This window comes from Taudactylus pleione, unplaced genomic scaffold (genome assembly GCF_031769625.1).
Source record: "Taudactylus pleione unplaced genomic scaffold, aTauple2 ptg000095l, whole genome shotgun sequence".
NCBI classification, from domain to species: domain Eukaryota; kingdom Metazoa; phylum Chordata; class Amphibia; order Anura; family Myobatrachidae; genus Taudactylus; species Taudactylus pleione.
This window is the reverse complement of record NW_028284497.1, coordinates 18,562,812-18,576,164: the sequence shown is the minus strand read 5'-3', so window position 1 is coordinate 18,576,164 and position 13,353 is coordinate 18,562,812. Positions and strand designations below refer to the sequence as shown.

Genomic DNA, 13,353 nt, shown 5'->3' with positions numbered 1-13,353 from the left:
TGCTGAAAATTGCTTATGCATGCTCAGATATCGTAGTAGAACGGGCACATTGCAGTGGACAAATCCGAGACACCAACGACAGCAGACCACGAGTAGTTATCTTTAAGTGTCTTAATTTTTTGCACAAAGACTCTATCTGGACTGCCTCCCATCGCCAGAGGGATCTTCAGTGGAATGGGAAAAAATTTATAATTTCCAGGATTAGTCTACAGAGGTTTCCCGTGCAAGAAAAGAATATTCCCCTCTCTGTACCCACCTATTCAAGTCAAACGGGAAATTCGCCTTACTTTACCCAGCGAGGCTACGGCTAATTGAAGGGGACTCCTTTAAGGACTTTCCCTCAGTTGCAGATTTTTATTTTCTGAGGAGGAGAATTCTACTTCTTCGCAAGCGTGAGACACATTGATTCCACATTTTTGATTTGTTGTTTGTAGTGGATATGTGTTTCCATGCAAGGATACTAAGCCTGAAGTGCTATGCCAAATTTTGTTATATTATGTTCTCCACCTATTGAGTAATACGTATATCTGTTTGCCATAGATAATGTGTCTCTTGGTTTCTTACATTATTGCTGTATGATAAAAAGTTCATGGGTTTTATTGATGCCGTTATGCTGTGTTGTGTTGTCACACCTTTTGTGATTTTACCAGCCGTGGTATGCTGAGGGCATATCCGGAATTTCAGAAATTATCTTTGTGCATTGTTTGCCGGAAGGTCACGTTTATTCAGAATATTTTAATTCTGCCATTATCAGAGTTCAACCAAAACCGGGGCGAGATCCTGAACTACCAAATTCATACTGACCCATCTCCTTATTAAACAATGACTATAAGATACTTACTAAATTGCTGGCAAATAGACTAAAATTCATGTTGCCCTCTATTATTCATCCCGACCAATCTGGCTTCATATATGGATGCCAGTTTGTTGTTGATATTAATAAAGTCCTATCTGCAATTCAATGGGTGAGATCCTCTGGGAGTTCTGATACTGGTATAATTTTATCGTTAGATGCCGAAAAGGCCTTTGATTTAGTAACATGGGATCACCTTTTTAAAGCATTGAGGAGGTTTGGTGCCCCGGAGGATTCCATTCATTTACTGGCTAATTTATATTCTAAACCTGCGACGCAGATACTAGGAAATGGATACCTCTTTTCTTCCTTTATTATTCAGAGGGGTACTCGCCAGGGCTGCCCTTTGTTACCGCTACTTTTTGCACTAGCTTTGGAACCTTTGGCAATTGCGCTTCGTGGCTCCTCTTTATTTACAGGCATTCCCATAGGTCGGGTGGAGGCTAAAGTTTCGTTATTTGCAGATGATATGTTATTGTTTATATCTAACCCTTTCACCTCAGTTCCTGCAATAATCTCTATGATTGATATTTTTGGATCCTTTGCTGGATACAAGGTTAATTATACTAAATCAGAGTTGTTACCTATATCTGGAAGTGTCTCAGGTTTGACCTTCACCCGATTCTATCGCAATTTCCCATAGTTACATCTTCTTTGAAATATCTCAGAATTCTAGTCCCCATATCACTAGATAATTTGTATACAGCTAATTTTGAGCCAGTCCTGACCTCCATTTTTAAACTTCTTTCTTGGTGGATGACCCTGCCATTATCAGGTAGAGCTTCAGTAATTAAAAGTGTAGTTTTTCCAAAATTGTCATATTTGCTGCAAATGATCCCTATGCACCTTACAAAAAGAGATGCATCCCGTATAGAATATATTTTTTCTAAATTTCTGTGGGCAGGTAAAAAGCAGAGGATAGCTTATTCTAAAATAAAATAAAACAAAACTGCCTCAATCTGAAGGAGGATTAAATATTCCAGATGTACAAATATTTAGCAGGGCCACATGTTTTAGGTATATATATGGGATTGTTTTTGGGGCAGTTCTACTTACGTAAATTATGACTTGGATGTGGAGATGTTTTCTCCTTCTCTCCCAGTGCATTACTTCATTCTCCTAAAAAAGACATACCTATCGAAATAATTTTCTAATATTTTATTTAAAAACACTTGGGAATATACTAATACTAAATTACAGAGAAATCCACATTCTACTAGGTTCATGACTTTTTGGGGAAACCCAGTATTCCTACCGGGTCTTCATAATTCAATGTATGGGTCATGGAGGAAAGCTGAAATTGCATCTATAAGAGATGTGTTTGATCTAGGAGGCTCGATGCTCTCTTTCTCATGCCTAAACCTATGACCTCTGAAGAGATCCCAGATCCCATGAAAATTCTGTTTTCCATTTCTCATACCAGTGTCTATAGATTACACTATTACAACACCTATCTCAGAGTGACTGGGAGAGATGGGTTATGGATTCGTACACTCCGAAACTGGTCACATGATGTCCCAGAACTTGTTGACTTTGATACAATATTAATGCATAATCAATTAGTACTTAAACACTTACATTCTGCTTCATTGCAAGAAACGCACATTAAAACAATACATAGGAAATATATTTCTCCAGCCCAGAGACTCCACATGGTGCCAGGGGAATCTGGCAAATGCACAAAATGAAAAGCTCATAATTTTTGGCAATGTGGAAAAATAGTGGTATTCTGTCATAAGGTTATTAATTATATTAATCAGAGTTTTATATTAAAATATCTCTAAAAACCCAATAGCCTGTCTGTTCGCTAGAATTGACACCTGTCTTAACAGTTATTTTGACAGTAGCCAAAAAAGTAATTTTGAAATACTGGATCAAAAAGTCCTCTCCATCATTAGCTGAAGTTAAAAATCTTTTATTCGCATCATTTATTTTGAAAGGCGAACTACTATTCCAGACATTGAACAAGGGATCATTAGTTTTCATAGGAAATGGGAACAATATATTGCTGCCTTAGATACCTCAATACAAACACATATATACAAACTATTTGAATCTACTACCTGGAACTTATATAGACAATTAGATCTCTCCTCTTCATAGCTTTATTATTGACTAGAGTGCTGCCTTAATTGTGACTTATTCATTATACAAGTTGAGCCTCCCATATCCAAATATTCTTATTGTCAAGTATTCTGTTAACGTGAATATCTTCATTTTTGTTTTCTCTACATATATCTCATACAAACTGAATCCATATTGTATTTGAACCATAATTATTCTGATTGTATTGAAATGACACAAGACTACGAATTTTGTGTTTTATGTTCAGATTTATTTGAAAACATTCTAATAAAAACGTATATATCCATCTATTGATCAAGAAATGTTTCAGTTACGACAGAAATAGTTTGGCTTACTGTGGTATAAATTCTAACTAGAAAACAAAGCACTCAAAGGTATTAAGTTATAAAAAATAAATTTTTATGCTTCACAGATAGGGGCAGATTGGGCCACTGGGAGCATGAGACAGTTCCCACAGAAAGTGGCACAAGACTGTGCCATTTTCAACAGTCCATTTCAGTAAACCTGTAGCACTACGAGCTGTCTCTCAGCCACATCCACTTGAGGTACCCCTAAGGCAGCTTCTTCCCAATATAATTTTCCCTGCTACCAGTACACTTTATTGGGGGCCCCTTCTTGGAGGCGCTGACTACACTGCATTCTTATTGCGTCTAAGAAGAGGTCAGTCAGCTGCTCTGTTTGGAAAGCTTTGTTTCGCATCATTTGGCCTGTGTCAGAAAGGGGGGGGTTTGGCTGGGAGTGTGCCTGAGTATGTGCCTGTGTTTGTGCAGAGTCTGAAGGAAGGGGGACTGATGCTGCTGCAGTGTGTAATGTCTGTACCAGTGTCAAGTAAATCCATATCTAACTGATTGCTGACAATTACTATATGATTATAGATGGTCTCTGGGACCTTCCTGGGGTCCTCCCATGCACAGGACTGCAGACGACAGGTTTCCTACAGGGACTCCCTTCTTTTTGTGACAGGTGAAACTGATGTGTCCCGCTTCGTTGCAGTTATAATACCTCTGGGCGTCGCCCAAAACAGGTTTTCCCCCCACCCTCCCAAAAGGTGCAGCAACAGTTGGTGTACATTCAGAGGAAAACGGGGGTGAACCTTCAGGTCGCCTCTCTTTCCAGGCCAATTGCCCAATCCTGCCAAACTATTTCTTTGCAGCAGGGGCTCTGGTGCTGGTGTACGTGTCCGCCATGCTGGCAGCCTCCAGAAGGGATTCAGGGTCCATTCTTTGACATCTGCTGGACACAAGCAAAGAAACTGCTCCTGGATCATTAAGTCTTTGAGTGTCTCATTTTCAGTCACTCTCACCCCTTCAATCCACTGATGGAATATGGTTGTTAAATGAGCCAAAAGTCCAGAATATGTATCAGATGCACTGCATTGTAAGCCTCTGAATTCTGTCTGTATGCCTCAGGGGTGATGTTGAAAACGCTTCAGCAAAGCTTATTTATTTTCAACATAAATGCCATCCTTGTCAGGGGGGAGGTCGGCAAAAGTCTCCAAAGCTTTACCCCTCAGTCCAGGAGTTAAATAAGTAGCCCACAGACTGAGGCCAGTGCAAACTGTCTGCAAACTTTCTCAAACCCCCTGAAAAACGTATGCAGATCTCCGTCTTTGTTGAGTACTGGGAAATGCTCTGGGTGGGGGAAGTGTGACAGGTGAGCATCTCGCTGCAGACTGGCTGTTGAGCCTGGCTAGCTCCAGCTGGTGTCTGCGTTCCGCTTCCCGTTCTGCAGCTTCACGTGCCGCTTACTGTTCTGCAGTCTCCCTGATTGCCTCTCGCTCTATAGCTGCTTGGCACTTGGCATCAGCTGCAGGGCCAACACAATGTCTGTATCCCTCACATATTTGAGGGCAGTTTGCAAGTACCTGTCCAAGTCAGGATCCTCACCGGAACTAACAAATGTATCCGAATTCCACCAAGGATTTATCTTAAATGTCCAGTGCCAGCTGGTTCTCAGAAACAGGGCTAGCGCACGCCTTGCCTCCGACAGCACCCAGATTCCGAATCGGCCTCTACAAGCAACTAGATCTGTTTTTGCAGGAACCGATAATTCCTCTGTCTTCACACAAGGCAAACAGCTAATTCTATTTCAGCTGCCATCTTGGATCTAATCTTTTACCAAATAAAAAGAAAAACAAGAGAGGGGGGGTGTCTATTTCACTTTTGTGTCTCGTCAAAATATATTAAGCATTGAGCGTAGTTTTCTTATAAATTATGATGTTGACCCTCTATCTGGAATTAATAAATTACTTAAATTCTTATAATAAAAAAAGATTCTTATCCCACCGCACATTTTTTGCCACGAACAGCTGGTCCCCAAAACTGCTGGTAGTAGTTAATTGTCCCGTCATAACTTACGATGAATAACACCATTCAACTGCCACCATCAAGGGATTAGAGGACGTATTGTAGGCTTTTTAGTACATATAGTATATATATTGTGACGTTCAGTCGGGTTAGGGGTCCCTGTCCTGGGGTAGATGGACTCCTTCCTTACACACACAGCAGCCGGGAAACAGCAGACCAGTCTGGATGCGAGTACAAGCTGGTCGGCGCCAGTCTTTATTGTACAATATCATAAATTACATGAATGAAACATAAACATAAATCCTAGCCCTGTCTGGGCTCTAACTTTACAAGTGATTTCCCTCACTACAAGAACCTGGCAGGGCCTAATACCCTCACCAGCAACAAAAGCACAGCACAGTCCTCACTGCTAGGTTTCCAAGTGTCTCTGAGCAAACTCCCTGCCTGCTCTCCCAGGTGAGACACTCAGCCCCAAACAAACCAAGCATATCTTGGCCACTCTCAGCTGGAAGCCCTAATGAGCCTGTTACCAGGCTGAAAGGCCCAAAACCTGGAGTGGCCGTGGGTGGAGCCCACCCTCTCCTCACACCCACAACCCCCAGGTCCCACACCGGCTTTTCCAAAAGCAGACATTCTAGTCTGTTCAGAACACAGACTTCTCCTGGGTTTTTTAGAACACATAGGACAGGAATCTGAGACAAACGTACCTGCCACAGACCACTTTACCAGTGATCCTATCACATATCCCCCCCCTTTGTTTCGACCTGTGGGGCGGAACAACTGAAGCCCCCAAGCAATGAAAGCGTGACAGAGTATCTGCATTGACCAGCTGGCGCCCTGGCCAGCTGCGGCTTTATTATACCGCTGCCAACGGTGTAACCAAGACACTTTACTTCCTCCATCCCTAGGCAACATTTCTCTGGGCTGGCTGTCAACCCTGCCCTATGGATGGAACCCAACACTGCTTGCACCCTGGGCAAATGAGACTGCCAATCAGGACTATGAATGACAACAACACCTAGACAAGCAGCAGAATACCGTCTATGGGGTCTTAGAACTCTGTCTAACATCCTTTGGAAGGTCGCTGGTGCCCCACGTAACCCAAAGGGCAACATCTTATATTGGAACAACCCTTCTGGCGTCGGAAAAGCTGTCTTTTCTTTTGCACCCTCAGCCAATGGCACTTGCCAATACTCTTTGGATAAGTCTAGTGTGGTAAAATACCTGGCTGTTCCTAGCCTTTCAATTAGCTCATCCACCCTTGGCATTGGGTAGGCATCGAACTTTGACACACTGTTCAACTTTCGAAAATCATTGCCGAAACTTACACTCCCATTGGGCTTTGGAATCAACACAATGGGACTGGACCACTCACTGTGTGATTCTTCAATTACCCCCAATTCTAACATCTTTTTAATTTCCTTTGACACAGATTCCCTTTGGGCTTCTGTTAACCTACAGGGCTTTAGATTAATCTTAACCCCTGGGTCAGTGATTATGTCATGTTTAACGACTGTGGTTTTGCCCAGCACATTTGAGAACAAAACCCTATTTCGGCTAAGAAATTCCTTTACTTCCTGCTGTTGAACTGCTGACAGGGTTTTTGCTAAAGTCACTTCAGGAACCAAAGGTCCTGAGTTTACTGGCTTTCTTCTCCTAGGCTTAGTGGCAGTTTCATAGGGACGGGACAGCTCCCCTGCCAAGATTTCTTTTCTGACCTCAAGACCAGTCAGACAACCATTTGGCTTAACAATACTTCCCATCTCAGTATTCACTGGTTCAAAAATCTCGCTACAAACAGGGAACTTCTCGGACTCGGAAGAAACTTCCCTTGCTACTGCATTAGCAACCTTCTCAAATGGGTCGGGGTTATTTACTTCGGTAACAAATCAGCTTTCCCACAACTTCCAGAAGTGAGTAAAGTCTCTCCCCAACATTATATCATACTTCAAGCCAGGCACCAAACCCACAGAGACTACAGTGGAACCACACTATGTTTCTATGTTCACTTCTGCAGTAACATAATACCGAGTATCCCCATGTATGCAGGTCACACCAACAGCTCCTCCCTTGCACTTTAAGGGGTTCACTAACTCAGCTTTCATAAGCGTAACCAGGCTGCCAGAATCTAACAGAGCCGCTACTTGTTTGCCTTCTACAGTCACCTTACACATTTGCGTATCTGTCTCAGCCTGACGGTCAGTAGTACAGGCAGGCTGTGCAAAGAAAAACATTCTGCGATGGACATAAGCAGTATCACATTGCATAGGTTCAGAAGTGAGTGGACAATTAGCAGCAATATGGCCCAATTCACTACATCGGAAACATTGTATCATTTTATTATCAAGTCTCTTATGGGGTAAGAGCCTTCCTGGCCTGGCAGGCCTGTCTCCAGGTTCTACACCGTCAGACTTAAGTTCATTGCACCGCTCAACACCCTTCTCCCCAGGAACAGTCTTACCAGTAGTCATGGGAGATCGCCGTTGTGGAATCGGGGCTCGGTGGGACACACTCAACAGTTCCTCAGCCACCACATACCTCACCACCAGTTTGACCAACTGGTCTTCAGATTTAGGGGCTGCATGGCTCACCCACTTGCGTAGAGATACAGGTAGCGATCGCAGATACCGGTCCATCACGACTCTTTCCACGATCTGCGTTCCCGTCAGCGTCTCGGGCTGTAGCCATTTTGTGGTCAGATTGACAAGGTCATGCATCTGTGAGCGTGGAGGTTATTCCATTTGGAACTCCCAGCGGTGGACTCGTTGGGCCCGAACAAATGAGGTGACTCCCAAGCGAGTCAGGATCTCCCGTTTTAGCTTTGCATAATCCTTGGCATCAGCCAGGCATAAATCATAATAAGCCTTTTGTCGTTCTCCAGACAGGAAGGGTGCCACAAGACTTGCCCACTGTTCCTTGGGCCAACTCTCCCTTTCTGCGGTTCTCTCAAAGGCCGCAAGATACGCTTCCACATCATCACTCTCGGTCATCTTTTGCAGAAAGTGACTGGCGCGGACGGAGCGAGTGTTGGTTGGAGGGTCAGCGGAAGCATCTCCAGTCCGGGCTACTAGGTGTTGTACCACCTCTTTTATGGCCCGGCTGTTCTCCGCTAAGGCGTGGCGGGTTTCCTCGTTGGTGAACTGTTGTTGCCTCTGGGCCGTCTCCAAGGCCAATAGTTGCACCTGGGTGGATTCGTGCTGAGCCCTGGTAGCTTCCTGCAGAGTTTTGTTAGACTGGAGCAAGGCCTTAACTATGTCCTCCATGCTGTCCTTAGGTGTAGGTTTGTAGCAAAACCTGGCTTCTCTCAGCATCTGCCGACAACACCTCTATGGACCTCAAAGGACACAGTTTTTATCCACACTGAGGAACTGGTGTCTGTCCCTTTAAATTTTAAACGTAAAATTTTTTCTTGCTGCACCTTTCAGTGTGTAGTTGCTCGCATTCTCCACCATATGTGACGTTCAGTCGGGTTAGGGGTCCCTGTCCTGGGGTAGATGGACTCCTTCCTTACACACACAGCAGCCGGGAAACAGCAGACCAGTCTGGATGCGTGTACAAAGCTGGTTGGCACCAGTCTTTATTGTACAATATCAGAAATTACATAAAGAAAATATTAACATAAATCCTAGCCCTGTCTGGGCTCTAACTTTACAAGTGATTTCCCTCACTACAAGAACCTGGCAGGGCCTAATACCCTCACCAGCAACAAAAGCACAGCACAGTCCTCACTGCTAGGTTTCCAAGTGTCTCTGAGCAAACTCCCTGCCTGCTCTCCCAGGTGAGACACTCAGCCCCAAACAAACCAAGCATATCTTGGCCACTCTCAGCTGGAAGCCCTAATGAGCCTGTTACCAGGCTGAAAGGCCCAAAACCTGGAGTAGCCGTGGGTGGAGCCCACCCTCTCCTCACACCCACAACCCCCAGATCCCAAACCAGCTTTTCCAAAAGCAGACATTCTAGTCTGTTCACAACACAGACTTCTCCTGGGTTTTTTAGAACACATAGGCACTTAGGACAGGAATCTGGGAGGAACGTACCTGCCACAGACCACATATATATATATATATATATATATATATATACTGTGCTTGGTTTCATGTGATGTTCATCAAAGTGTCACACCAGTTGATATCTACTAACATATCAATGCCAGGAAGAATGTTTATTGCATTTATGGCATGCTTTTTTTTTTTGTAATTGCTATTTTCAATTTCCTCTGAACATTTTTATAAAGAAGAAAGAAGGGAAGTGACATTAAGTAAATATACCTGCCCTTTTTGTAGTTATTTATATAGCAAGCACCAATATGGCATATAATCAAAAAGGTAGATAGGGCATTTTTTTCATTAAATTAATTTTGTTGGATAAAAAGTTTGTTGCTAGACGTTGATTCTGTTGGACCTGACTGTCTTGATTGGACTTTTTAGCCAAGAATTGTGACTCTGGACATCCAGTGACTATATCAAGACTTGTCACGGTACAGGCTGTTGATTGCACAGCACACAATTTTTTGCAATATAAGACACCATCATTTTCATACTATTGGTGATAAGCTGTAATATATATTAATAATAGGAAGGATTACATCCCCTACTATTTTCACGTCATATCAAGTTTTGATTATTTGTATTATTTATGGGATGAAGACAACTGGTACGGTTAGCAGCTGCTAAAGATTAGCGGCTAATAAAGACCGGTTTATTACATATTGACCTCTGTATTACTGCAATATTTTATCACTATGGCATAGTATACAACATTATGGGCCTGATTCTGACGTTTTTCATCTGCACATGCGCCTGACTTGCACCACACATATATCCCCGATGGTGTTCGTACAGATTCAGACACATGCTTGTGTTGGGAGTTCCTTGGCGGTTACAGGGGGTTGGCTAATCATACGCAAATGGATGCGTTATTGGAGTGACACTGGGGTGTTGCTGAACGTGGTTGCTTACAGAGTCGCTGAATCATTGGAGGTCATACTCATCGAATGATCTGCACATAGAATAGGGCTGGTCCAAGATTCAATTGTGCGACCGATGGTGGCATCTAAAGAAGCACAAAGCATGATTGCAGAGTCTGTTGGCACTGAAAGTGGGCATCCCAGTCCTTGCATATTTGGGCACACAGATGTACACCAGGGAAGGCTTTGTAGCAGCATTAACATAAAGTCGCAGATGCAACTGCATCAAAAGATACAAGGAAAGCAGCAACTGCCTCCGACTCAGAATCATGCCCTATAAGGAGGGTGTATCCTGCCTCCCCCCACAGACCTCGCCCCAATAGGGCTGCTTACAGAGATTTCCTAAGCTGTTTTTCCATCTCAATCCACCACTGCTCACAGAAACATGTATTATACAAAGAGCAACTTGAATTTACTTACCAAATTCATTCATCAGGGCTCTAGCTTTTGATACAAATGGTCCCACTTCACTTGGATGCATTTTTGCCCTTTCTTTCAAATCAGCTCCTATATAGAAGACACATATAATATTATATAATATTATATAAACATTTAATTTAGCATTATTCAATATTTGTAAGAAGAAACCACATAAAAAATAATTTAATGAATATACAGTATCTTTAGATGAAACAGGATACTAAAATAGTAGCTATGAATTTAGCTGAGCAATAGCTACAATTTTATTCACATCAGTAATACAATTGTTTCTTTTGAATCCAACATAATATTAGAATAAATAATCCCATTAATGAACACACGAGCAGCGTTCCTGCTAGGCTGTTTCAGCGGGACGCCGCACCCTGCCCTATTTCTAAAGGGCAGAAAGCACCCTGCCCACCCGCGCTGTGCCCCGCTGAAACAGCCTACGGGTTCTGTCCCCTCCCGCTGGCAGCAGTGTCCCGTGGGTGGGGAAACCAGCGTCGCAGCGATCACCACAGGTGAATGGATGCCGGCGCATGCGCCCGGCATCCATTCACAGTGACCTCAGCGCTTGGGGGCTGCCCGGTATGTCCGTAAGTGCCCACTTTTCGGGCAGAAGCGCCCTTTCTCTAGGACCAGCGCCGGACCTAGAGTGAACACTACATGAGTAGGTGGATAACATCCTACATACTACTGATAAATAATTCATACTCAGTAATATTCTAATTCCTAAAGTATAGGAAGCAAGTCTTTATATCTCAATGATATCAGTTACTTAATTTAAGTTCTTCATTCAACCTTTCAGAGTTCAGTTACCGCAATTTAAAACACTACACAAAATTCTAAATCTATCACTGCCCTGACGGTATTTGCAACAGTTTCCACCACCAAAACATTGAAACACTTAAGCCGGCCATACACAGTACAAAGGCAGCGTGTGAGGCGACAGGGGATCTGACGTCTGACATATCAGGCGGTCCGCACACATGGTGCGATTGGGTGGCCGACCGCCCGATATGCCGGCTCCCCCCTCCCTCACCCGCATAGTAATGGATGGGATCGTACATCGCTTCCCTTGATCGACTGATCCTGCAGTAAGATCAGGGGGTGCGATATACCACCCCACGGGAGCGCGCTTTGTCCGATATCATGGGTATACACAGTGCGATATAGCAGCTGAATCGTACCAATCAGTCAGATCGGCTGCTTTATCCCACCGTGTATGGGGGCCTTTAGGATTACAATTATGCATCTCAGCGACAATGTGTGTCTATAGACCATTTTCAATATTTTTTATGCTCTCTGAACTACAATTTAAAGATCTAGAAGACCTTCCACACATATCAAACCCCACATGGGCATCATAACACATAAACCACACTGTGGTTTGCAACTGATGGATTGTTTAATGGAATACCGGAGGATAGAAACTCTAGAATACATTTTTTAATCATAAAATTACATGCATGACTAACTGATCTATGTTAGGTTCACACTAGGAGCTAAAATATCCTTTAAATTCTTATTATGCTTAAAAACAACAGAGGGTTTATTGTCGATCAACTTTCCTAGAAGTGCATATACTTCAAGAATATTGCCATATTTAGTTATAAATGGATTAGTATTTTTCAGTATTGAATTTTCTCTTTATAAATTATGTTTTTTTGAGTATCAACAACAGCTTCCTATCTTGATTATAACCAAATGCCTTAGCTATTCAAAATATCACAATTCATTTTATCTATATGATAAATTAAATTTGTTTTCTTAAGTACAATTTCTCCTTAATCTCCCCATCTGAATCTTGGACATATTTGAATAATTTGTATAAAAGAGATCTTTAATGATCAATCATAAAAGAAATAGATAATTACTTGTATCCACTGGTTTGCAAGAAATTGTTAAAACAATTTTGTCATTATGGGCTGAGAGGGTAATATTAAAGGAATTTGTACGCAAAAATCTAAATTGTGAGTACATTTCAGATAAATAAAATTGTATTTAGGTGTAAAACAAAGTTCTGTGGCAAATCAGACCCTCCTCCCCAAATAACAAACAAATGAAAGTAACGACCATAAAACAAAGGTTTCATAGATCCATTTCAACTAGGTCTATTCAAAACGCTGATTTATAATTAAATTAAGCTTGTGGCAATTCTTGTGCCCATGGCCGTACCTAGTGTTTGTGAATTAAATAAAATAATAAATGTTGTGAAAAGTAAATTGTGGACAAGAATAAAAAGGATAGAATCCAGAAAGAAAAAAATTAATTCAGAAGAAATTTAATAGGTCTTCCTAAGATCTCTAGATCTTTAAAAATAGCCTTGCACACACCTAGCTTCAAATTGATCTCGTCCAATCATCTCAGTATATGTATAGTACATTTTATATGAGTTACGAGAGAGGTAACATTGATTGACATAAAAAGACAAGTTAGAAGTCAGAGAACACATAACAGAAATAACAGGTATGCCAGTATTTGTGAATCTTAATAGAAAATTGGTGTAGTAGGGTATTTAATAAATAAAAAGTGCTACTCATCCTTGCATATCACTCCCTCAAATATGGCTGACCCCATTTAGTTCACCTTGATAAATCGTAGTTGAATATTTATCAAAAACAAAATAAAACATCTTATCACACAATTGTCTGAATGATTCATTTATTTAATCATCCATTGTTAAAATACAAATCTCCATACACCTTGACTTCTGCTTTAAT

At 42.0% G+C, this 13,353-nt stretch overlaps 1 protein-coding gene across 2 annotated transcripts in view; it reads right to left on the bottom strand.

Annotated features, from left to right (window-relative positions):
* AUH (AU RNA binding methylglutaconyl-CoA hydratase) overlaps positions 1–13,353 on the bottom strand; it is a 460,835-nt gene that overhangs the window by 216,996 nt on the left and 230,486 nt on the right. For both annotated transcript variants that reach the window (XM_088470044.1, XM_088470043.1), the window contains exon 4: positions 10,631–10,717. In XM_088470044.1, coding sequence (XP_088326170.1) covers positions 10,631–10,717 — 87 coding nt within the window. The remainder of the gene's footprint in view (positions 1–10,630; positions 10,718–13,353) is intronic.